The 21741-nt window shown below is 46.9% G+C and overlaps 2 protein-coding genes across 5 annotated transcripts in view; both read left to right on the top strand.

Annotated features, from left to right (window-relative positions):
- Positions 1-5409, top strand: part of UBOX5 (U-box domain containing 5) — a 20634-nt gene extending 15225 nt beyond the window's left edge. For 2 of the 4 annotated variants that reach the window (XM_026722919.2, XM_026722920.2), the window contains exons 4-6: positions 1088-2264; positions 3242-3409; positions 4896-5409. In XM_026722919.2, coding sequence (XP_026578704.1) covers positions 1088-2264; positions 3242-3409; positions 4896-5104 — 1554 coding nt within the window. In that variant the 3' untranslated portion in view covers positions 5105-5409. The remainder of the gene's footprint in view (positions 1-1087; positions 2265-3241; positions 3410-4895) is intronic. The other 2 variants (XM_026722921.2, XM_026722922.2) reach the window with 2 other exon arrangements.
- Positions 5410-14508: 9099 nt separating this feature from the next.
- On the top strand, positions 14509-21031 carry LOC113451550 (vasotocin-neurophysin VT-like). Its single transcript, XM_026722926.2, has 3 exons — positions 14509-14628; positions 18157-18358; positions 20751-21031. Exons 1-3 carry the CDS (start codon positions 14509-14511, stop codon positions 20915-20917), a joined length of 489 nt encoding a protein of 162 aa, XP_026578711.2. The 3' UTR covers positions 20918-21031.
- Positions 21032-21741: the final 710 nt, after the last annotated feature.

Here is a 21741-nt window from a genome sequence, read left to right as displayed (position 1 = left end):
CGTGGCCCGTAGCCCACTTGTCGACGGATGCCCAGGTTCCCTAACACCCGACGTGGTCCTTGTTAACCCTGGGCGACGACCGAGCCGGTGTAGGCTTCGTTCGGTTGTGTTTCACCAAGATTCATTGCTCCTCAGCCGAGACCTTTCTGTCATGGTTGGACGTGCTGATAGTTTGCACTACCGCCAGCACAGCTCTCGGCTTCATTGGAGCAGTTAAGCCCCCCACCACCACGTCAAGGCGGCACCTCATGGGGGGTGGGGGGGAAACATCTCAAACGTAAAGACAAATAACATGTCCTTCATAGGCTTTATGGTTCTGGAGATTTTGTGATGATGCGTGAGGGCTATTTTGCTTTTATAGAGAGAGATTAATATCAGTACACGAACAGCATGGCCTCTGGGTATAATTCATTTTGATACAGACATCAATAACGGTAATCATAATAGTTGTTCTATTAATTAATCAAACTTACATAATCCTAATATGAATCAGCGTGCTTTTTTAAGAGTAGTTATTCAGTATTTCAAATGTTCCATTTTAATGCCAATGATATTATAAGCCAATGATGAGAAACCTCTTTGTTGTGGTGGTGCGAAAACACGCGCACTGCGCCCCGCTCCCCTGTGTATGCGTGTGCAACTCCCCTGCCCCGCCGCCTTACCTGCACTGGGCATGCGTGCACCTCCCAGCTGATTTTTGGCCCGCATGAGACCATTTTCGCCCTCCCGGAGGCTCAAGGGTAGCCTCTGGAGCGACTGGAGGCTGAAAACAGGCCCGTTTTGGCACTTCTGGTACTTCCGGAAGGCCCATTTTTCAGCCTCCAGAGGCTTCCCTCGAGCCTCCGGGAGGGCAAAACGCCTCAAACGGGCTGAAAATCAGCTGGGAGGCGCACGCATGCGCAGTGCAGGTAACTTTGGCTGTAGCTCGTGTGCCCCTACCAATGGTTCTGCAGGTCACCTATGGCAAGCGTGCCATAGGTTCGCCATCACGGTTATAAACATACCTGGTGATGCCCTCTTCCACTTTCAGTTGTAATTCGAGGACCGCCTGGGTTTCCCCGTCCCTGACTTTTATCCCGCATTGTAGATTTCCGCCGACGGCTATGAAGTGGAAAACCTCATCTCCGAAGACCCCGTCAAGCGACACCGTGGCTTCCGCTGCGAATACTTCATCAAGCCGCCGGTGCAGGTGACCATTTCCTTCCCCTTCAATGTGGAAATCTGCCGGATTAACATCGATACTTCGTCCGGCTCGTGCCACAACATCACCGGCTTGGATATTTATACCGCTACCTCCTCCAATAAGGCCTATTGGAATAGCCCAGAGCCCCTTTTCTCCGCTCCGTCCGGCCAGCCTCCGGCGTCGGACAAGGAGACCTTCACCCTGGTGGGCAAAGCCGTCTTAAAGAATCAAAGCAAAGTGACCTTTGGCCATCGTGGCTTCCGGCCCAGGCCTCCCTTCCATCACCAAGCCGACCCTCTCCTCTCCTTTCCCGGCTCCGCCTCTTTGGACTTATGGAATAAAGGCCCGGCTTCCTTAAGTAGTGTCACCTGGCTGAAAATCTGCATTGCTTATGTGGCGGGCAGCGGGCTGCCTTCCATCAAGAGAGTCGAGGTCTGGGGCCAACCGTCCAAGTCGTGCTCTCATGACGTGGTGGACGATGTCCTCCGGGTCGCCACCAAGTCCTCGTTGGATGCCTCGGACAGTCAACTCCCCGCCCTTCCTCTGCCAATGGAGAGTGACACGGGGCCCGACTCCCGGGAACAGAACCTGGTGGAGGTTCTCCAGGACATCCCGGAAGAATTCCTGGACCCCATCACCCTGGAGATCATGACCCTGCCCATGCTGCTGCCCTCCGGGAAAGTGATCGACCGAGGAACCCTGGAGAAGTGCAACCGGAGCGAGGCGACCTGGGGGCGTGTGCCCAGCGATCCTTTCACAGGGGTGGCGTTCAGCCCGCACACGCAGCCCCTTCCCCACCCGTCGCTCAAGGCGAGGATCGACCACTTCCTCCTCCAGCACGACATCCCCGGCGTCAACCTGCTGGGCCGGAGCCGGGCTTCGGGGACGGTGGTGGCGTCGTCCCTCGCCATGTCATCGCTCAAACGGAAGATCGATCTGGTGGACCAGAACCAGGAGGGAGTCCCGGAGGGCAGCCACTGTGCGGCGGTGGACTTCGCCGTGGCGTCTAGTTTGGGGTTCCACGCGAAGAGGGTGAAAATGGAATGGGATTTGAACTCGTCGCAGATGGATTGCTCCACAGGTATCCTGAGCCTTCCGGTTTGTAAACTTGAAGGGGGTGATGCTGGTTGAAACCATCCTGTGGGGAGAAATGTTTATCTGAGTATTGGTTTAATATTCTGAAATCGCTTAAGCTGTTGGTGTCAGAAGTTTGTGAGTCTTTTGTAAGTCTAGTCCCTAAGGCGGGACTAGAACTCACCGTCTCCTAGTGATTGGCCCAAAGTCACCCAGCCGGTTTTCATTCCTAAGGCAGGACTAGAACTCGCTGTCACCTGGTGATTGGCCCAAAGTCACCCAGCTGGCTTTCATAGCTAAAGCGGGACTAGAACTCACCGTCTCCTGGTGATTGGCCCAAAGTCACCCAGCTGGTTTTCATGCAGGGGCGGGACTAGAACTCTCTGTCTCCTGGTGATTGGCCCAAAGTCACCCAGCCGGTTTTCATTCCTAAGGCAGGACTAGAACTCGCTGTCACCTGGTGATTGGCCCAAAGCCACCCAGCTGGCTTTCATAGCTAAAAGCGGGACTAGAACTCACCGTCTCCTGGTGATTGGCCCAAAGTCACCCAGCTGGCTTTCGTGCCTAAGGTGGGACTAGAACTCACCACCTCCTGGTGATTGGCCCAAAGTCACCCAGCTGGTTTTCATGCGTAGGGTGGGACTAGAACTCTCCGTCTCCTGCTGATTGGCCCAAAGTCACCCAACTGACTTTCATGTCAAAGGCGGGACTAGAACTCACTCTTTCCTAGTGATTGGCCCAAAGTCACTCAGCTGACTTTTGTGCCTAAGGTGGGACTAGAATTCTCCGTCTCCTGGTGATTGGCCCAAAGTCAATTTTGTTTTATGTGCTATTTCTCACCCGCTTGTTGTGTGCCACTAGGCATCTCTCTCCATATTGGATAGGCAAATAAGCACCTATCTGTAGCGTGATTCGCCGGGGAGGATGCTCTCTTTGACTCTTCCATGATGCCGCTCTCTAGATCTTTTTTCCCTCTCTTCACAGAAGCGGTGACGCATGAACAGAGGCTGTCCGAAAGTTTGGACAGCGCCTTGAACTCCGCACTTAGCACGATGCCGTTCACCGCGAGTTTGGCTAAAGGTGGGCAGCACGGGCACAGCAGCAGCAGCAGCAGCAGCTCCAGCGATGTCTGCGGGGCTGGCGGAGCTTACGGTAAATCCAGGAAAAAGTTGGCCAACTCAACCTCTTTGCCCTTCTTTGCCGGGAGCGATTTCCTGCCTGTCAGAGTCCTTGGGAATTTGAGTCTCTCGCCCACGAGAAAGAAAGGGCTAACGGAACAGCTGGCTTCTCTATACTTGGTTGAATTTTTATTTATGTATTTTTATCACATTTGGAGACCCCGCCCCTCTATCTCTCACAAAGAGAGACTCGGGATAGTATCCGAATCAAAGACAAAAACTTGAAAATGGCTTATAAAAGGAGACTGTGAGTTCTAGTCCCGCTTTAGGCATCAAAGCCAGGGGGGTGCCCTTGGGCCAGTCAACCAGGACACTGTGAGTTCTAGTCCTGCCTTAGGCATGAGAGGGTCCAGAGTCCTCCCCCAGGACATCTGTGAGGGTGAAAACAGCCTCCCCTGGGCTCTGGAGGTCCACAAACAGGCCTGTTTACGGACTTCCGGAAGGCCCATTTTCCCCCCCTCCCAGAGCCCCTGCACGAACCTTGCACTTACCTGCATGGAAAATGGGCTATGTGGAGACTGCTCGGGGGAGGAGGGGCGAGGTGGGAGGGGCCAACCGGTCAGTTGAAATACCGGTTCTGTGAACCAGCTGTATCTTTTAACATCTGGTTCATCCGAACCGGAAGAATCCCACCCCTGTGGCAACACAAATAAACAGGGATCTGATTAGACACATTGACCTATTGCCTAGTTGAGCATAGCTGTCTCCACTCCAGCCCACACCCCCAAACCCAAAAGACGACCCTCGCATCAATTGTGGTCGTGCCTCCACAGTCCCCCTTTTCACTTTTTGCATGTCGTTCTGTCACGCCCCTGTTGGAATCTGGTCCCGAGGGAGAGGTGGAACAACCGACAGGGAGTGGGAGTGTGGCTCCGGTGGTTGTGGAGGAGGCTGGGGAAGGGCACAGGCCGGCTGGGCATTCAGAGGAAGACCTAGGCCCGCCCCCTCTTCATCCTAGGGCACGCAGGGAGGAGCGGAGAAGGGAGAAATGTGAATGGCGTGGTCTACGGGGGAGGAAAGGGCCCTGATCCCCTTCATGGGCTGCAGCTGTGAGGACTGTTTATAAGGAAAAAACGGCGCATGGCAAAGTTGCTGGAAGCAAAGCGTGCGTTATCTTGGTCGAGGCTTATCTGGGTTATGGCTTCCTCCCAACTGTGGTTGCTGCATTATCTGGTAGAAGTCCGCAATTTATCATCCTGGCCTGCCGTATTAATTCCTTCAGTGTGGTTTGCGTTGGTTTTTTTTTTTTAATATTTCTAATTAACTTTAATTTAGGTTCGGACTGCATTTACTCTCTCCGTAGACTGTTTTCTTTAAGAGTTTGATCTCCAGCCGAGGATAATTAGACATTGGGGGCCAAGTTGGAGGCATTGAAGGGAATTCATTCGATTTTTGTGACTTGCTTATTTTTGTGTCACGCCCCTTTGGGTCAACACATGTTCTCTTTTTTCCCCCCGCAGAGCACGACAGGAACCCCGCCCCCCAGGGATGCTCTTCTTGTTCCCGCGCCTTTTCTCCCTACTTCAAGACCGAGGCCGTCTACCAGCTCCCGTGCCGGCATCTGGTGTGTCGCGCTTGTTTGGCTGACCAACCAAAATCGCCCTCCGTCCTGTGCATGAATTGCAAGAGGCTGTTCGCCACCCACGACGTTTCGAGGGTCCACTTTTGAGAGGGAGAATTGGGGGGGGGGGGAGAAGAAACGGGGGGGAGGACAACGCGCTCTTCGGAGGGGGGAGAGGTGGCCCTGTGGCAGGCCTCATAGCGGTAGCCAAGAGGCAGGACTGTTCCCTCTGCCCACCCACCCCCTTCCCTTCCGCCATGGCCACCGCCGAGTCGCACAGTGACAACAATCCTACACGTGCTGTACTAAAAGACAAAGGAACCCGGGGAGGTTGTGTACAGACTGTATAGAAGGACAGTAGCATTTTAAAGCTGGAGGAATCAAAAGGATAATAAAGCCATATGCTTATCTAATTTTCTTTTTCTTTCTCTCTCTCTCTCTCTGTCTCCGAAAACAGTTCATTTCTACATAAAGCGTGTGTAACTTAAGTTCTGGTCTTTGGCTGTGATGACCCAAACGGGTGTGGCACAAAGGCAACACAGTCAGATAACCAGGAGGAGTTGTGCAGCCAGGGGTGCGGTGGTCAAGGCATCTTAACAGCTGACATTTTAAGCCTTAATAAAAATAAATAAATTATGGTCTGAAATCACAGGGGATTTAACCAGCCATTGTATTGCTCTGTCGCTGGTGAAAGCTGGCGCAACATTAAAAAAAAATGTAAGATGGTATTCTGACCCAAACCTTGTTCCAAGAAACAAACAGCAAACAGAGATAAAAGCAAAACCTTGTAAGGATTCTTTACGAATTCCGGTCCTTCCCGGTGAAAAGGCTGTTTCAAACTAATTGTCTCTGATAAGAAGGAACCTTGCCAAGAGGGTGCAAGGCTGCCAAGAATACGAGATAAAGTTACCAAGAAATATTCCAAACACAAAGAGTCTCCAAACACCAACCAAGATATTCTGAAAGTCCACAAGGCTTGAGTGCAAAAACGTCTTTGCTTCCTGCAAAGAACTCCAGTTTCTCCGGGGGCTTTTATCTCTTACGGGAGGGGCAATTACCTTGCAGCCTTACTCCCGAGTTGCCCGTGCTGCCGCAGCTGCTCTTTCCTTCGAGCAGCCCTGCACGCACGCGCACTGGGCACAGGCTCCTCGGGGGCCTCTTCCTCACTGCTGCCAGCCTCCACAATCTCCGAAGGCAGCACTCCACTCCCTGATGGTCCTGGCCCCATCCCTGCGTCACATGCAGGCCCCTCATCCGAGTCGTCGCTCTCTTGAGACCTCAGCCATTTGCACCTGCTGCTGGCGAACCACCACAGTTGGAAGTCGGCACAACTTTAAAATCGCTAAATTGCAAAACGGGGCCTAGAGTAGACGAGGAGTTCCCAACCTTGGCAACTTTAAGACGTGTGGACTTCAACTCCCAGAATTCCCCAGCTTGCATGTGACACACACACACACGCACACACAGTCACATAAGTGCAGTTTGGGTCTTTAGCAACCATTTAGCAACCCTGGTAACAACTCACAGCATTCGATTACCAACCATCCCAAAAAGGCCTGAAATTGGGCACAGTTATGTGGCGATCCATTTTATGACCAGCACGACTTGGGTCTGAAATTGTGGGTTCAATTATGGTGGGATTCAAATATTTTTTACCACCGGTTCTGTGGGCGTGGCTTGGTGGGCGTGGCAGGAGAAGGATCCTGTAAAATCTCCAGTCAGAGGTGGGATTTGATGATTCTCCCAAACTACTCAAAAGTTATGCTACCGGTTCTCCAGAACTGGTCAGAACCTGCTGAATATGCCACCTCTGGGTTATAGGTCAAGGACTAAAAGACCAGTCAAGGGCAAATCTTGAGCCATGCAGCTTCTCTAAGCTCTTCATCCTCCTCCTCCACCACCATCACCACCTCCTCCCTGCAAACCACACTCCCTTCTAGCACTGATGACGTTACCTAATTGGGTCAATAAACGTCTGCAAGAAAACAGTCAAGTTCAGAGAGCACCGAGGACCCCACTGTTCTCCTCCTCCTCCTCCTCCTCCTCCTCCTCCTCCTCCTCCTCCTCCTCCTCCTCCTCCTCCTCCTCCTCCTCCTCCTCCTCCTCCTCTTCTTCTTCTTCTTCTTCTTCTTCTTCTTCTTCTTCTTCTTCTTCTTCTTCTTCTTTCTCCTCCACCTCCTCCCTCCTCCTCCTCCCTCCCCCTCTGATGTTACTTAGTTGGCTAATGAAACACCTCCACCAAGAGTCCTCTTCCTCCTCAAACATCTCATTCCATTCTAGCACTGATGATGTTACCTAGTTGGGTCATGAAACACCTGCCAAAAAAATAAAATAAAAACCCAACCAAGCTCAGAGAGCACCAAGGAGCTCACAGGTGGGAGTATTTTCTGCGTAAGCTATATCTGACATTTTTACTTATTCTATTTGTACATTGCCAAATCATACTTATAACCTGGGCCTGTGTGTGGCTACTTCAAAACTATGCTGTACCTCTCATCACACCCTTTAAAGACGTTAGCCCTCTCACCTTTTTTTTTCTTATGCTAAATTCATTTTGCCTCCGGCACCGCTGTGATGATCCAGGGTGAGATATAAAATAAGCACAGTCACAAAAACAGGCGAAGCCCCTTTTGTTCCTTCACTTTGCTTCAAAGCTCCAAATATCCTTGACTGGAAACAAAAAACTCCCCCACAAGCAGTTACAAAAAGGAGGAAACGCCATTTAAACTAAAGTGCCTATAAATTATAAAGAGTAAAAACAACACAAACCACACTGACGCAATTAAGGGAACCAGGCAAGATAAGGGCTTGAAGACGTCCACAGATATCGGAACACACACTGGGAAGGATGTCAAACTCAGATAGGAATGGACAAGACTAAAGAAATTTCCATGCTTTGCTTCCAGCACTGGCCCATACGCATGTCCGCCCTTTGAAACAGTCCTCCCAGCTGCAGCCCATGAAGGGGATCAAGGCCCTTTCCTCCCCCATAGACCACACCATTCACGTCTCTCCCTTATCCTCTCCTCCCTGCGTGCCCTAGGATGGAGAGGGGATGGGCCTGGGTCCTCTTCTGACTGCCCAGCCAGCCTCTGCCCTTCCCCAGCCTCCTCCACAACCTCCGGAGCCCCACTTCCCCTCCCTGTTGGCTGTTCTTCCTCTCCCTTGGAGTCAAACTCCAACATGGCACCCCTGAGTTTGCTGCGTCGACTTGATTTTAGCACTTGCTTTTAGATTGTTGTGGTGTTGTGTGTGAATGTGTGTGTGTGTGTGTGTGTGGCGTGGAGGTTGCATGCAAATTTTCCTTCCTTGAAAAACATTTCCATTAACCTTTGTCGACTTTTTTTTTTTAAAAAAGAAATATTGCTTAAATGTTTAATTTTTTAGGGCTGCATTATGATTCAAGGCACCGTTTTCATCCAAGGCCAGATAATTGCCACTAATATCATTTCATTTGACGATAAAGTAATCTGGAGTCTGGCCTCATTTCCTAATGTGTCCATTCCGTCTAGAAATGACACTTGAGAAAAATAATGAACTTCTCTGTTTCCGTGTCATAATTTTACAACTGGCAGATTTGAGTCAGTCTGACAAACCGCTGAGAAGCCCAAGAGGGGGGCGGTTTGGAATATTTTAGATGAAGATCATCGCAGCCTCCGGTTCAGTTAAATTTTTTTTTTAACCTGATCTAACCGAGAGATCGGATAGGCTAGAATTTCAATTCTTCGTTGTCATTGTACATATATACACAGTATACATACAATGAAATTCTTTTTTTTTAAATAAAAAAGTTTTTAATTTTTTGACAACAAATGTAAACATAAGACATAAAACATAAAACAACAAAAAAACCTTTCAGTTATACTGTGTGTCGGTTGGTACATATGTCTTGTGCACGGTATCGATTTTATCTTTCTTAAGTTTACATTCATATTGCATTAATTGAATTTCCGAATCAAATGGCATTATGATGATTTTATTTTGTTTATTCAAAATTTCAAAAAAATATTTTAAAAAAGAGAAACATGTTCTCACATTTTGCAGCATTTTCATAATAGTGTCAAGGCCATTTGCTACATATACATCTGTAACTTATTTCCTAAATCCTTACTTATTTATGTTATTATTACATTATAATACAAGATGTACTTATTTATATTACTTTACATATATACATAGCCATACATACATTTATCCTTATTCCCATTTTCCCTTGGCGTTTCTTTAATCATTTTCAGTAGACATCTTTACTTCCTTTTTATTCAACCATTTGTACCATTGTATAAAATTGTATTATTATTACACCATTATGAGACTTTAATTTCAGTTCCATATTATCCTTTTGAGCAAATCTCAATTCTTACTAATTTTATTCGTATTATAATTTATTCTGAACTACTCAATTATAACATATCATTACTATCATATCATACTTCAATTTCCTACTTTTTTATTTAACCATTGGTAGAATAAATCCCATATCTTATAATGCTCTTTTTCTTCTTGCTCTCTAATGGCTAATGTTAATCTCTCTCTTTTCTGCGCATTCCATTATTTTCTTAATCATACAACAAAATTCACATAACACCTGGAGACCAGACCCAACACGCACACACACACACGACAATCCACAAACACCTCATCACCCACCAAAATTCCCCACCTCCTAAAAACACACAAGCATCGGTGGCGGTTGATAAAATTAGGATCGTCAACATGACCATCAACATCAAACGATGGATATGGAAGAAGCAGCAGCAGCTTATATTTCAATCAAATCTGTAATGCTTTGAACCAACTTCCAGAAATCTTAGTCCTAGGATTCTGGAAGTTATCCCCAATTAAATCATGAGTCTCCAGCTAAACTTCCAAAACTTCAAAAGGATTTATTGGGAATTAACATGCCAGCGCTGCCTGGGTGTAGCCGACTCTGAGGCACATCATTCATGGTCACCCTTGACCCTGGTTTTCCCCCACCCCCCTGGGTGTATCCTAATTCATATCCATCCTTTGGGGGGGGGACATTTCTCTGTAGACCATCCAAATTTTCTCTTGGACCACTAGTGGCCCCCCGGCCCCTGATTGGCGACCACTGTGCTAAATTGTCCCCTTCCGATTTGCCCCTCTCCGCTTCTCATTTGCTATTTTTCTGTGAATTAATTCCAACCACCACCACAGGGCCTCCACCCCACTTGGAGAATTGCTTCTCCTAAAAGAAAGAAAGCCTGTGGCGTCGGCCCATCCTGGGCGGCTGCCAGCCCTCCGGGGTCGAGCTTGCTGACGCGTTTGTCCTTTGCCAGATTCCTTTTTGCATATTCAGGGCACATTCTCGGCGGGTTCCTTGCTGCCATCCGGACGGCCGCGTCATTCCTTGGGGACCTGCACTGCAGGGAGGGTTGAGCTCCGTGGCAGAGAACCGGGGTGGAGTGAGGAGTGAGGAGGGGGTGTAGGCGGGAGGGGTAAATACAAGAAGAGAATCGACTTGAAAGCAACCCTAAGCCGACTCTGTTATTTTCCCCCGGAAACTAAAGTTAGGAAAAGTTCCCCCGGCCATCAAGTCTGCGGATCAGCAATGGAGTCCATCTCCAAAGCATCTCTGATCAATGGTACCCGACCCTCGTAACCGTGGTTACAAAAATTGGAGATGTTCAGTCCAGTGAAAATTAGGACTAGGGGAGATGTGACAGTATGTGACAGCATATTTAGGGCAGTGGTTCCCAACCTTTTTTTCATCCTGCACCCCTAAAGAAATTTCACTCAAACCTCGCACCCCCTAAAATTTAGACTTTAGGAACTACTGAACATGTTAAATATATGGTAGGATTGAATCTTTTCAGCTATGTATGTGACGGCCACTAAATAACGATACTTAACTCTAAAAGTTAATCCACTGCATAATAAATAAAAATGCCAACGTATAGCCAATATCCTATTATTTACCTGGACTTTTCTCGCACCCCCTGGAATATCGTCTCGCACCCCGAGGAGGCGCGAGCACCTCAGGTTGGGAACCCCTGATTTAGGGGTTTTCCCCAAAGAAGTGGGGGGGTGTGTCAATTTATTTTCCAAAGCACCAGAAGGCTAGGACAAGAAACAATGGCTGTAAAATAATCAAGGAGAGAAGCAACCTAGAATGAAGGAGAAATTTCCCAATAGTGAGAATAATTAACCAGTGGAACCGCTCGCCTCCAGAAGTTGTGGACACTCCAACACTGGATGTTTTTAAGAAGAGATTGGAAAGCAGTTTATATGAAATGATATAGGGATTCCTGCCTGAGTAGGAGGTTTGGACTAGACTAGAAGATCTTTTAGGTCCCTCCCAACTCTGTTATTCTGTTTTTTGTGTGGCTGTGCATTTGTATTAGAAGAAATCTAGCAGAACTCATGGGCTTATGTGGTCTCCTTGGTGTTCCCTGAGATTGGTTGTTTTCTTGCAGATCTTTCATGACCCAACTAGGGAACATCATCAGTGCTAGATGGGAGTGGGGTTTGCAGAAAGGAGGAGGAGGTGGAGGTGGAGGAGGAAGAGGAGGAGGAGGAGGAAGAGGAGGGGGGGAGGAAAGACTGTGAGGTCCTCTGTGTTCCCTGAGATTGGTTGTTTTCTTACAGACGTTTCACGACCCAACTAGGGAACATCATGAGTGCTAGATGGGAGTGGGGTTTGCAGAAAGGAGGAGGAGGTGGAGGTGGAGGAGGAGAGGAGGAGGAGGAGGGGAGGAGGAGGGGGAGGAAGAGGAGGACGGGGAGAAGGAGGAAGAGAATGACTGTGGGGTCCTTGGTGCTCTCTGAGCTTGGTTGTTTTCTTGCAGACATTTTATTACCCAACTAGGGAACATCATCAGTGTTAGAAGGGAGCAGGGGTGAAGATATTGCATTTCTGAATATCTTCCTCGTGAACCCAAAGCAAGCCCCTGCTTCACCCCACCATTCCTGGATCTCCGTTTCTTTCAGCCGATCCCTTTTATCTGGCAAGGCGAAACCCAACGGGGCTGGCACAGAAGAAGCAGTTTTATATTTTTAAAGCCGGGAAGTAGTGAAGGTGGACTCTTCTGGATCACTGTGTTTTTCCAGAACCAAAAGTACAGAGGGGGAAAAAAGGGGAGGAATTCTTCCTCCAAAGCCCCTTCTGGAAGTCCCTTGTCCTACACAGATGGGAATGGGCGCGGTGGAATGATCTCTGGCTGCGGCCAAAGCGTCCCACGGTCCTTGTGATGCTGAATCATAGGAATTTCCATCTGTAGCCTGGCAGAAGGTCTCTGCAGCTATTTGGCTGAAGTCAAGAGCGGAGGATGAAGGCTTGAAATATTGCCAGGAACTCCCCCCAAGCCCCCAACAGGCCTCCTCCCCATCTTTTTGGCCTGGACACGAAAGACGGGTTGCGGGTGTCACCGACGGGGTTCACACGATAGCTCAGGTTGACCTGTTTGGGTTTGCACAAGACTGTTGAATCAGGAGCTCACCAGAAAGGTTGAAGGGAATCACTTGTTTGTCCTGGGCAGCTATGGAAAAAGGGATAGAATAGAATAGAATAGAATAGAATAGAAAAGAATAGAATAGGATAGGATAGAATAGAATAGAATAGAATAGAATAGAATAGAATAGAATAGAATAGAATAGAATATGGAATGGAATGGAATAGAATAGAATAGAATAGAATAGAATAGAATAGAATAGAATAGAATAGAATAGAATAGAATAGAATTCTTTTATTGGCCAAGTGTGATTGGACACATAAGGAATTTGTCTTTGGTGCAAATGCTCTCAGTGGACATAAAAGAGAAGATACATCAGTCAAGAGCCAAGAATCATCAGATGCAACACTTAATGAGTGTCATAGGGCACAATAAGCCATCGAATCATACTAGGAAACAGTCCATATAAATCGTAAGGATACATGCAACAAAGTTATGGTCATAGAGTCACAAGTGGGAGGGGAGGGGAGGGGAAGGGGAGGGGAGAGGAAAATAGAAAAAGAATATAAAAGAGGAATGGAATGGAAGAGAGGAGAGGAGAGAATGGAAAACAAGAATGGAATGCGATGGGATGGAAGGGAAGGGAAGGGAAGGGAGTAGAGGAGAGAAGAAGAGCTGAGGAGAGGAAGAGAGAAGAGAAGAGAAGAGAAGAGAAGAGAAGAGAAGAGAAGAGAAGAGAAGAGAAGAGAAGAGAAGAGAAGAGAAGAGAAGAGAAGAGAAGATGGAAGGGAGAAATAGATAGATGATGGTTGGGATGGGATGGGATAGAGGAGAGGAGAGGAGAGGAGAGGAGAGGAGAGGAGAGGAGAGGAGAGAAGAGAAGAGAAGAGAGAGAGAAGAGAAGAGAAGAGAAGAGAAGAGAAGAGAAGAGAAGAGAAGAGAAGAGAAGAGAAGATGGAAGGGAGAAATAGATAGATGATGGTTGGGATGGGATGGGATAGAGGAGAGGAGAGGAGAGGAGAGGAGAGAGAATGGAAAACAAGAATGGAATGGAGGAGAGGAGGGGAAAGGAAAGAGGAAGGGAAAGGGGGAAGGGACGTCGTGTCTGAAGAAGGGAAGGGAATGAAAGGAAAATAACTAAAAGGAAAGATTAAAGGAGGAAGAAAAAATAAAAGGAAGAGAGAAGGGAGGGGAAAGGAAAAGAAGAGGAGAAGAGAAGACAAGAAGAGAAGAGGAAATAGAAAAGAAGAGAAAATAGAATAGAAAACACAAATGGAATGGAATTGGGGAAGGGAAGAGGGGAAGAGAAGAGACCCTAACCCTATTAGAATCTTAGAAGCATGGAGAGGTTGCATAACCATAGAGGAGAAAGGAACCTCTAAGGGAGGTGTGCCTTTACATTTCAGAAATAGGATGACAAACAAACAAACGAAGGTGGGAGATAGATGGAGTCAGCTTTAAGTCAAAGGAGCTTTTCAGAACATCCAACTTATGCCAGGACTTTTAGAAAGGTCCGGGCCAGATGTTCCCTTCAAAGGGTGGCAGAGGCTCTTAAAAGGGGCACAGGGGTTTTTTGATGCCTTTCGCAGCTATCCTGGCCATGTTTGTGAAGGTTTCCGCCCTAAAACACAACATCCCTGCTCCCTCACCCAAAAAAAAGAAAAGAAAAAGAAAAGCAAAAGAAAGAAAAAGAAAAAGATTTTGGACAGAGGCAAAACCATCCTGATTTTATGCTCGCTGCCTCCAGCCGACAACGTCCCTGCAGGCCAAACCGACTCACCGTTTTGATGATGCCCTGATTAAAAATAATTGGCCGGCAATAAAAGCGGCAGCTTGGGGAGAAAAGAACAGCTCTCGGCACTGAATGGCTCAATTACGGCTGTTGGTCGGAGGTTGGCTTTTTGGGTGGGAGGTCTATGGAGGGAGGGGGCAGAGGCCCCCCCCTCCCACTTGTAACAATGTTGGGGGCACAGCGTTACGGGGCTTCCAAACAATGGATGCAAACAATATAAATAGGCCGGGGATGCAGCCCAGGAATCAGACACAAACAAGCCAGAAGGCAGGAGAAGCAGGAGCCGTTGTTTTGCCAACCTTCTCAAGATGCCTGCTGGGATCCTTTCGGCGTTTCTCTTCTGTCTTCTCACCTTCTCTTCAGCCTGCTACATCCAGAACTGCCCCCGAGGAGGAAAGAGGTCCATGCCTGATGCAGAAATCCGACAGGTAAGGCATAAATATCTCAGGTGTTTGCGTTTATCTTTCCAGTCAACTTCTTATTTCTTGAAGAAGAATTCCATGGACTTCTCTTCCTTCTCCTTGTCCTTTCCTTGTCGGTAGGTTCACCAAAATTTTAATTCCCAGCAGGGAGGGGTAGCTCTGTCAATGAGGCACACAGGTGGCCTGAAAGGTAATCCCCCCCCCCCATTCAAAGGTGGTAGAGCAATAACAGAGTTGGAAGGGACCTTGGAGGTCTTCTAGTCCAACCCTCTTCTCAAACAGAGGACCCTGGACAAATCTGGACAAATGGCTGTCCAAGGATGCATGCTTTCATTATCCATAGTCCGAGGTCTCCAAACTTGGCCACTTGAAGACTTGTGGACTTCAACTCCCAGAATTCTCCAGCCAGCTATGAATTCTGGGAGTTGAAGTCCACAAGTCTTCAAGTGGCCAAGTTTGGGGACCCTTGACCTAAGTTGTATCATTGAATCCCAAAGATGTTTTTTTTTTCCAAAAGGGAAAATGGACTTCCTTCTTGTTGTTTTTCTTAGAAAAATGTTTGGCTTCTCATTCCGGAAGCTTCTTCTTCTTCTTCTTCAGTTCTGCAATTGTCTTTCTTGGGTTTAGCAAGGAAGAGCTGAGCTGGAGAAGCTTCATGGTTGAGAATAAGAGAGTTTAGGGAAGGAAAAAGCAGAAGGTGTAGAACCTCACAGGGCTGGAAGGGAGCTCCAAGGTCTTCTAGTCTAACCCTCTGTTGAAGTGGGAAACCTTATATCGTATCAGACAAAGGGGTTGTCCAAGACATAAAGTGTTTTTTTTTTTAAAAAAATAAGAAAGTCCAGGTACCTTTTGAAAAGCACTTTTGGGACAACCGTGACCTGGATAATTGAGAGCCTCCATAGACGCTTATATTTGTAAATATGAGGAAGGATCTGGAGGCTACATCATATGATGATCAGTTGGGGGAACTTAGTAAATCTAGCCTATCAAAGAGAAGAATTGTGGGGGGGGGGGTGTTACAGATTAACAGAGTTGGAAGGGACCTTGTAGGTCATCTAATCCAACCCCCCGCCCATTCCTGACAGGTGGCAGTCCAGTCTCTTCTTGAAAGCTTCCAGTGATGAAGCTCCCGCAATTTCTGAGGGCAACTTCTGTTCCATGGGTTGATTGTTCTCACTGTCGGAAAGTTTCTCCTTATTTCCAGGTTGAATCTCTCTCCTTGGTCAGCTTCCATCCATTGTTCCTTGTCTGGCCTTCAGGTGCCTTGGAAAATAGCTTGACCCCCTCCTCCTCTCTGGGGCAGCCCCTCAAATATTGGAAGACCGCTATCATGTCTCCCCAAGTCCTTCTCTTCACTAGATTAGCCAGGCCCATTTCCTGCAACCGTTCATGGTACGTTTTAGCCTCCAGTCCCCTAATCATCCTGCTTGCTCTTCTCTGCACTTTTTCTAGTGTCTCAACATCTTTTTTATAGTGTGGTGACCAAAACTGGATGCAGGACTCTAGGTGTGACCTTACTAAGGCTTTATAGCGCGGTATTAGTACCTCCCTTGATCTGGATTGTATCCCTCTGTTAATGCAACTTAGGATTGCATTGGCTGTTTTGGCTGCTGCTACACACAGTTGGCTCCTATTTAGCTGGTTGTCCACTCAGACTCCAAGATCCCTCTCCCAGTTCCTGCTATTGAGCCTAATGAATGATAACCTAGATGAGCAATGCTAAGCTAACATCCCAGGTTAACTAGCATGACCCAAATAGCAGGCTAGACTTACAGCTGTTTCCAGGCAGAAAGTTTTATAAAACTTTTCATAAAATTGGTTAGTCAGAAAAGTTACCACCAGGCTTCTCCTGACTTCTGGCCATCATCCACAAACACAAGATCTACAGGCAGAATCTGCCTGAAATGTTTTTATTTCTGTATTTATATATCTTTTATGATTTGGATGTCACTAGGGAAGAACATTCTCAGCATCAAGTTAAAAGGAATGAGAGCCAACCTCTGCCAACGTGATTTTCCTGGGACCTGCGTAACTTTTATGATTTATTTTATTTGTATCCCTTCTTTTTCAAATAAGTCAAGGCGGTTGAGCTAGAGGTTGAGACTCCAGTGCAGAGAAGAGCCACCAAGAGGATTAGGGGACTGGAGGATAAAACATAGAAAGAACGGTTGAAGGAACTGGGTAGGTCTAGTCTAATGAAAAGAAGGACTAGGGAAGACATGATAGCAGTAAGCCAGTATTTGAGGGGCTGCCCCAAAGAAGAGGGAGTCAAGCTATTCTCCAAAGCCCCCTGAGGGCAGGACGAGAAGCAACGGATGGAAGCTCATCCAGGAGAGAAGCAACTTAGAAATAAAGAGACATTTCCTGAGGAGTCAGAACAATTAATCAGTGGAACAACTTCCACTTCAAATGCTCCAACATTGGAAGTTTTAAAAAAGGATGTTGGATAACTATTTGTCTCAAGTGGTGTAGGGTTTCCCGCCTGGGCAGGGGGTTGGACTAGAAGACCTCTGGGATCTCTTCTCTTCTCTTCTCTTCTCTTCTCTTCTCTTCTCTTCTCTTCTATTCTATTCTATTCTATTCTATTCTATTCTATTCTATTCTATTCTGTATTTCTATTCTATTCTATTCTGTATTTCTATTCTACTCTACTCTACTCTATTCTATTCACTGGTTCCTAGTATAATTTGATTGCTTATAGTCACCTATGACTATCACTAAGTGTTGTATTTTATGATTCTTGACGAATGTCTCTTTTCTTTTATGTACACTGAGAGCATTTGCACCAAGACAAATTCCTTGTGTGTCCAATCACACTTGGCCAATAAAGAATTCTATTCTATTCTATTCTATTCTATTCTATTCTATTCTATTCTATTCTATTCTATTCCATTCCATTCCATTCCATTCAATATTCCATTCTATTCTATTCTATTCTATATTCTATTCCATTCCATTCCATTCTATTTTCTATTCCATTCCATTCCATTCCATTCTATTCTATTCTATATTCTATTCCATTCCATTCCATTCTATTTTCTATTCTATTCTATTCCATTCCATTCCATTCCATTCCATTCCATTCCATTATATTCTATTCTATTCTATTCTATTCTATTCTATATTCTATTCCATTCCATTCCATTCTATTTTCTATTCTATTCCATTCCATTCCATTCCATTCTATTCTATTCTATTCTATATTCTATTCCATTCCATTCCATTCTATTTTCTATTCCATTCCATTCCATTCCATTCCATTCCATTCCATTCCATTCTATTCTATTCTATTCTATTCTATTCTATTCTATTCTCTTTTCTGTTCTCTATTCCATTCTATTTTCTATTCTTTTCCTGTTCTATAGATCTATTTCAAGCCATTTAGCTCTCCTCAGCTAACTGTATTCGAATGGGGCTGCTTACCTAACGGCCTCTCCTTGCTTTGCCAGCTGTACCCGGGGGGGAGACGGTTTTTCCACCCTGGTGTGATCCCTCCAGATGTTGACCGTCTCCTTTTCCTTTCTCTGGCTTTAGTGTATCCGCTGCGGCCCCGGCAACAGAGGGAGCTGCTTCGGGCCCAACATTTGTTGCGGAGAAGAGATGGGCTGCTATCTGGGGACTCCGGAGACCGTGCGTTGCCCCGAGGAGAACTTTCTGCCTTCTCCCTGCGAGGCTGGGGGGAAGCTGTGCGGGGCAGACGGGCGATGCGCAGCCCCCGGCATTTGCTGCAACGAGGGTATTTACTGGAGGAGGGGTGGGAACCAGGGGTGGGGAAGGGAAAAAGTGGAGAGAAAAAGAAAGATCAGACGAGAAGTTAAAACATGTAATTGCATTCATCCTCCACCAAATGTTATGCTGAGCAGTGATGTGGATTTTTTTTTTCCTGAAGCCCTAAAGCAGGGATCCCCAAACTTGACAGCTTTAAGACATGTGGACTTCAACTCCCAGAATTCCCGAGCTAACATGACTGGAGGAGGAATTCTGGGAGTTGAAGTCCACAAGTCTTAAAGCTCTGTCAAGTTTGAAGGCCCCTGATCTATCATCTATCTGTCTGTCTGTCTGTCTGTCTGTCTATCATCTCATCCATCCCTCCATCCCTCCATTTCTATCCATCCATCCATCATCTATCACAAGGGTCTTCAAACTTGAAAGGTTCAGACTTGTGGACTTCAGCTCCCAGAATTCCTGAGCTAACATGACTGGAGGAGGAATTCTGGGAGTTGAAGTCCACAAGGCTTAAAGCTGTCAAGTTTGAAGACCCCTGATCTATCATCTACCTATCGGTCTGTCTGTCTGCCTGTCTACCATCTCCTCATCCATCCATCTCTATCCATCCATCCATCATCTATCACAAGGGTCTTCAAACTTGGAAAGGTTCAGACTTTGGATTTCAGCTCCCAGAATTCCTGAGCTAACATGACTGGAGGAGGAATTCTGGGAGTTGAAGTCCACAAAGTTTAAATCTCTCAAGTTTGAAGACCCCTGATCTATCATCTACCTATCTGTCTGTCTGTCTGTCTGCCTGTCTACCATCTCCTCATCCATCCATCTCTATTCATCCATCCATCATCTATCACAAGGGTCTTCCAACTTGGCAAGTTTCTGACTTGTGGACTTCAGCTCCCAGTATTCTTGAACTAACATGACTGGAGGAGGAATTCTGGGAATTGAAGTCCACAAGTCTTAAAGCTGTCAAGTTTGAAGGCCCCTGATCTATCATCTATCTGTCTGTCTCTCTATCACCTCCCCATCCATCCATCCATCCATCCATCCATCCATCCATCATCTATCACAAGGGTCTTCAAACTTGGCAAGTTTAAGACTTGTGGACTTCAATTCCCAGAATTCCTGGAGCTAATATGATTGGAGGAAGAATTCTGGGAGTTGAAGTCCACCTGTCTTAAAGCTGTCAGCTGCCTTGGAAAGTGTGCAGAGAAGAGCAACAAAGAGGATTAGGGGTCTTGGAAGCTAAAATATACAATGTCCAGTTAAGGGAACTAGATATGTGTAGACTTACAAAGAAGAGGACTAGGGGTGACATGATTAACAGCCTTCCAATATCTAAAGGGGTGCCCCAAATAAGTGTGTGTGTGTGGGGGGGTGTCAACTATTTCTCCAAAGCCCCAGAAGGCAGGACAAGAAGCAACGGGTGGAAACTAACCAAGGAGAGAAGCAACTTGGAACTAAGGATGTCTTAGAACAGAGGTCCCCAAATATGGTCGCTTTAAGAGATGTATGGACTTCAACTCCCAGAATTCCTGGCTGGGGATGTTGAAGAAGTCCCTCAACATCTTAAAGTGGTCAAGGTTGAGAGATACTGACCTATTCCCAGGTTTTTAATTTAAAGAAATCTAGAGGGGAATATTTTCCAATCAATCAGAATATATCTGGAAGGGACCTTAGAGGTCTTCTAGTCCAGCCCCCTGCTCAAGCAGGAGATCCTATGCCATTTCAGACAAACAGTTGTCTAATCTCTTCTTAAAAGCCTCCAGTGATGAAGCACCCACAACTTCTGGTGGCAAGCGGTTCCACCGGTTAATTGTCCTCACAGTTAGGAAGTTTCTCCTTAATTCCAAGTTGCTTCTCTTCTTGACCAGTTTCCATCTGTTGTTTCTTGCGCTGCCCTCAGGGGCTTTGGAGAATAATTTGACCCCCTCCTCTTTGTGGCAACTCCATGTGTTGGGGACCATCCTAACCTCACCCAGAGTGAGTTGCTGCCAAAAACCCACAAACGAGAGCTAGGAAAAGCTTTGCCCATCTTTCTTACCTGTCTGGGACTGACCCAACCAAAGGTGGTATTCAGCAGGTTCGAACCGGTTCTAGAGAACCGGTAGCAGAAATTTGGAGTAGTTCGGAGAACCAACCAATCCCACCCCTGACTGGCCCCGCCAACCCCATCCCTTCTCCGCCTCCCATTGAGTCCCAGCTGATCGGCTGGGTCTCCTTTGGTTGCCCTGCACAGGAGAACGGAGCTGGAAAGCAGGTTAGTGGGGAGGGGAAGGAAGGGGGATTTTGCAGTATATCCTTCCCCTGCCAGGCCCACCAAGCCACACCACGCTCACCAAGCCACGCCCACAGAACCAGGTAATATTCTTTTTTTAAAAAAAATAAATCCCATCCTTTTACAGAGAGCTGCACCTCCGATGCTGCCTGCGGAAATGAGAACGGCGAGAGAGGACGGATGTCTCCCGAAAGGAATTTGACCGGGTTGGATGGCTCAACTGGAGATCTTCTCCTTCGCCTGATGCACCTGGCCAATAAGCAACAACAACAAGGAAAACCCCAATTTTATTAAGGTGTCATTTCGTGGGCGTCACGGGCTTAGAACCTGAAGGAGCCGCCCTGAGCGATCCCAAGCCTGTAACCGCTTAAGAATAAAATGTAAATACTCTACCCACAATTGTGAACGAATAAAAGTCTCCTTGCGTTGTGTGACAAAGTTGTTTAAGCGTGGTTTATGAAAAGAGGAGTGAAGCCCTTGCAATGGGAAGCATTATCACAAAACCCTTGAAGGCCTCAAACTCCTAACCTTTCTGTAAAGTAGGGACAGGAAGTTCTGGTATAAATATACGGCTGGTCCTCGATTTACAAGCGGTGACTAAGTGACCATTGGAAGTTGCAACGGATCGCTCAGCACTGACGACCCTGTTCCAATCACATTGACATGACAGGATCGCGTTGTCAACTCATAAAATATTTCTCTGGGGTTTTTTTTAGAGTTGCCAACAGAAAGAGACGGGGGAGCGGTGGGGCAGCTTGCGAAACCGAAAGCGCATTCCATAAATGTTTTCAAAGATAGTCACTAGGTAACCGAAGTTTCTGCCATGCAAAGATCTAATTGGAGAGCCTGATTGATGGCTCTGGGCTATGGAGGTGTCCCATTGGAGGATATGAATTACGATACACCGGGGAAACCAGGGCCAAGGGTGACCATGAATGATGTGCCTCAGAGTCGGCTACACCCAGGCAGCGCTGACATGTTTAACTCTCAAGAAATCCTTTGGAAGTTTGGCTCAAGACTCATGATTTAATTGGGGGGGGGTTCATTGCCGGAATCCTGACACACATTTTGGACGTCCCCGTAGTCATGTGACCACAATTTATGAGATTAGGAACCTT

The sequence above is a fragment of the Pseudonaja textilis genome, chromosome 6 (assembly GCF_049901715.1).
Source record: "Pseudonaja textilis isolate UNSWEBS1 chromosome 6, rPseTex1.2, whole genome shotgun sequence".
Taxonomy (NCBI): Eukaryota; Metazoa; Chordata; class Lepidosauria; order Squamata; family Elapidae; genus Pseudonaja; species Pseudonaja textilis.
Note: the sequence above shows the minus strand (reverse complement) of the source record. Positions and strands in the feature narration are given on the sequence as shown.

Bases quoted from the DNA above. Each gene is read 5' to 3' on its own strand.
- LOC113451550 (XM_026722926.2), top strand. From the start codon at position 14,509: ATGCCTGCTGGGATCCTTTCGGCGTTTCTCTTCTGTCTTCTCACCTTC. The intron at 14,629-18,156 runs GTAAGGCATAAA...CTCTGGCTTTAG, and splicing joins CTGATGCAGAAATCCGACAG to TGTATCCGCTGCGGCCCCGG. The intron at 18,359-20,750 runs GTATTTACTGGA...ATCCTTTTACAG, and splicing joins CGGCATTTGCTGCAACGAGG to AGAGCTGCACCTCCGATGCT.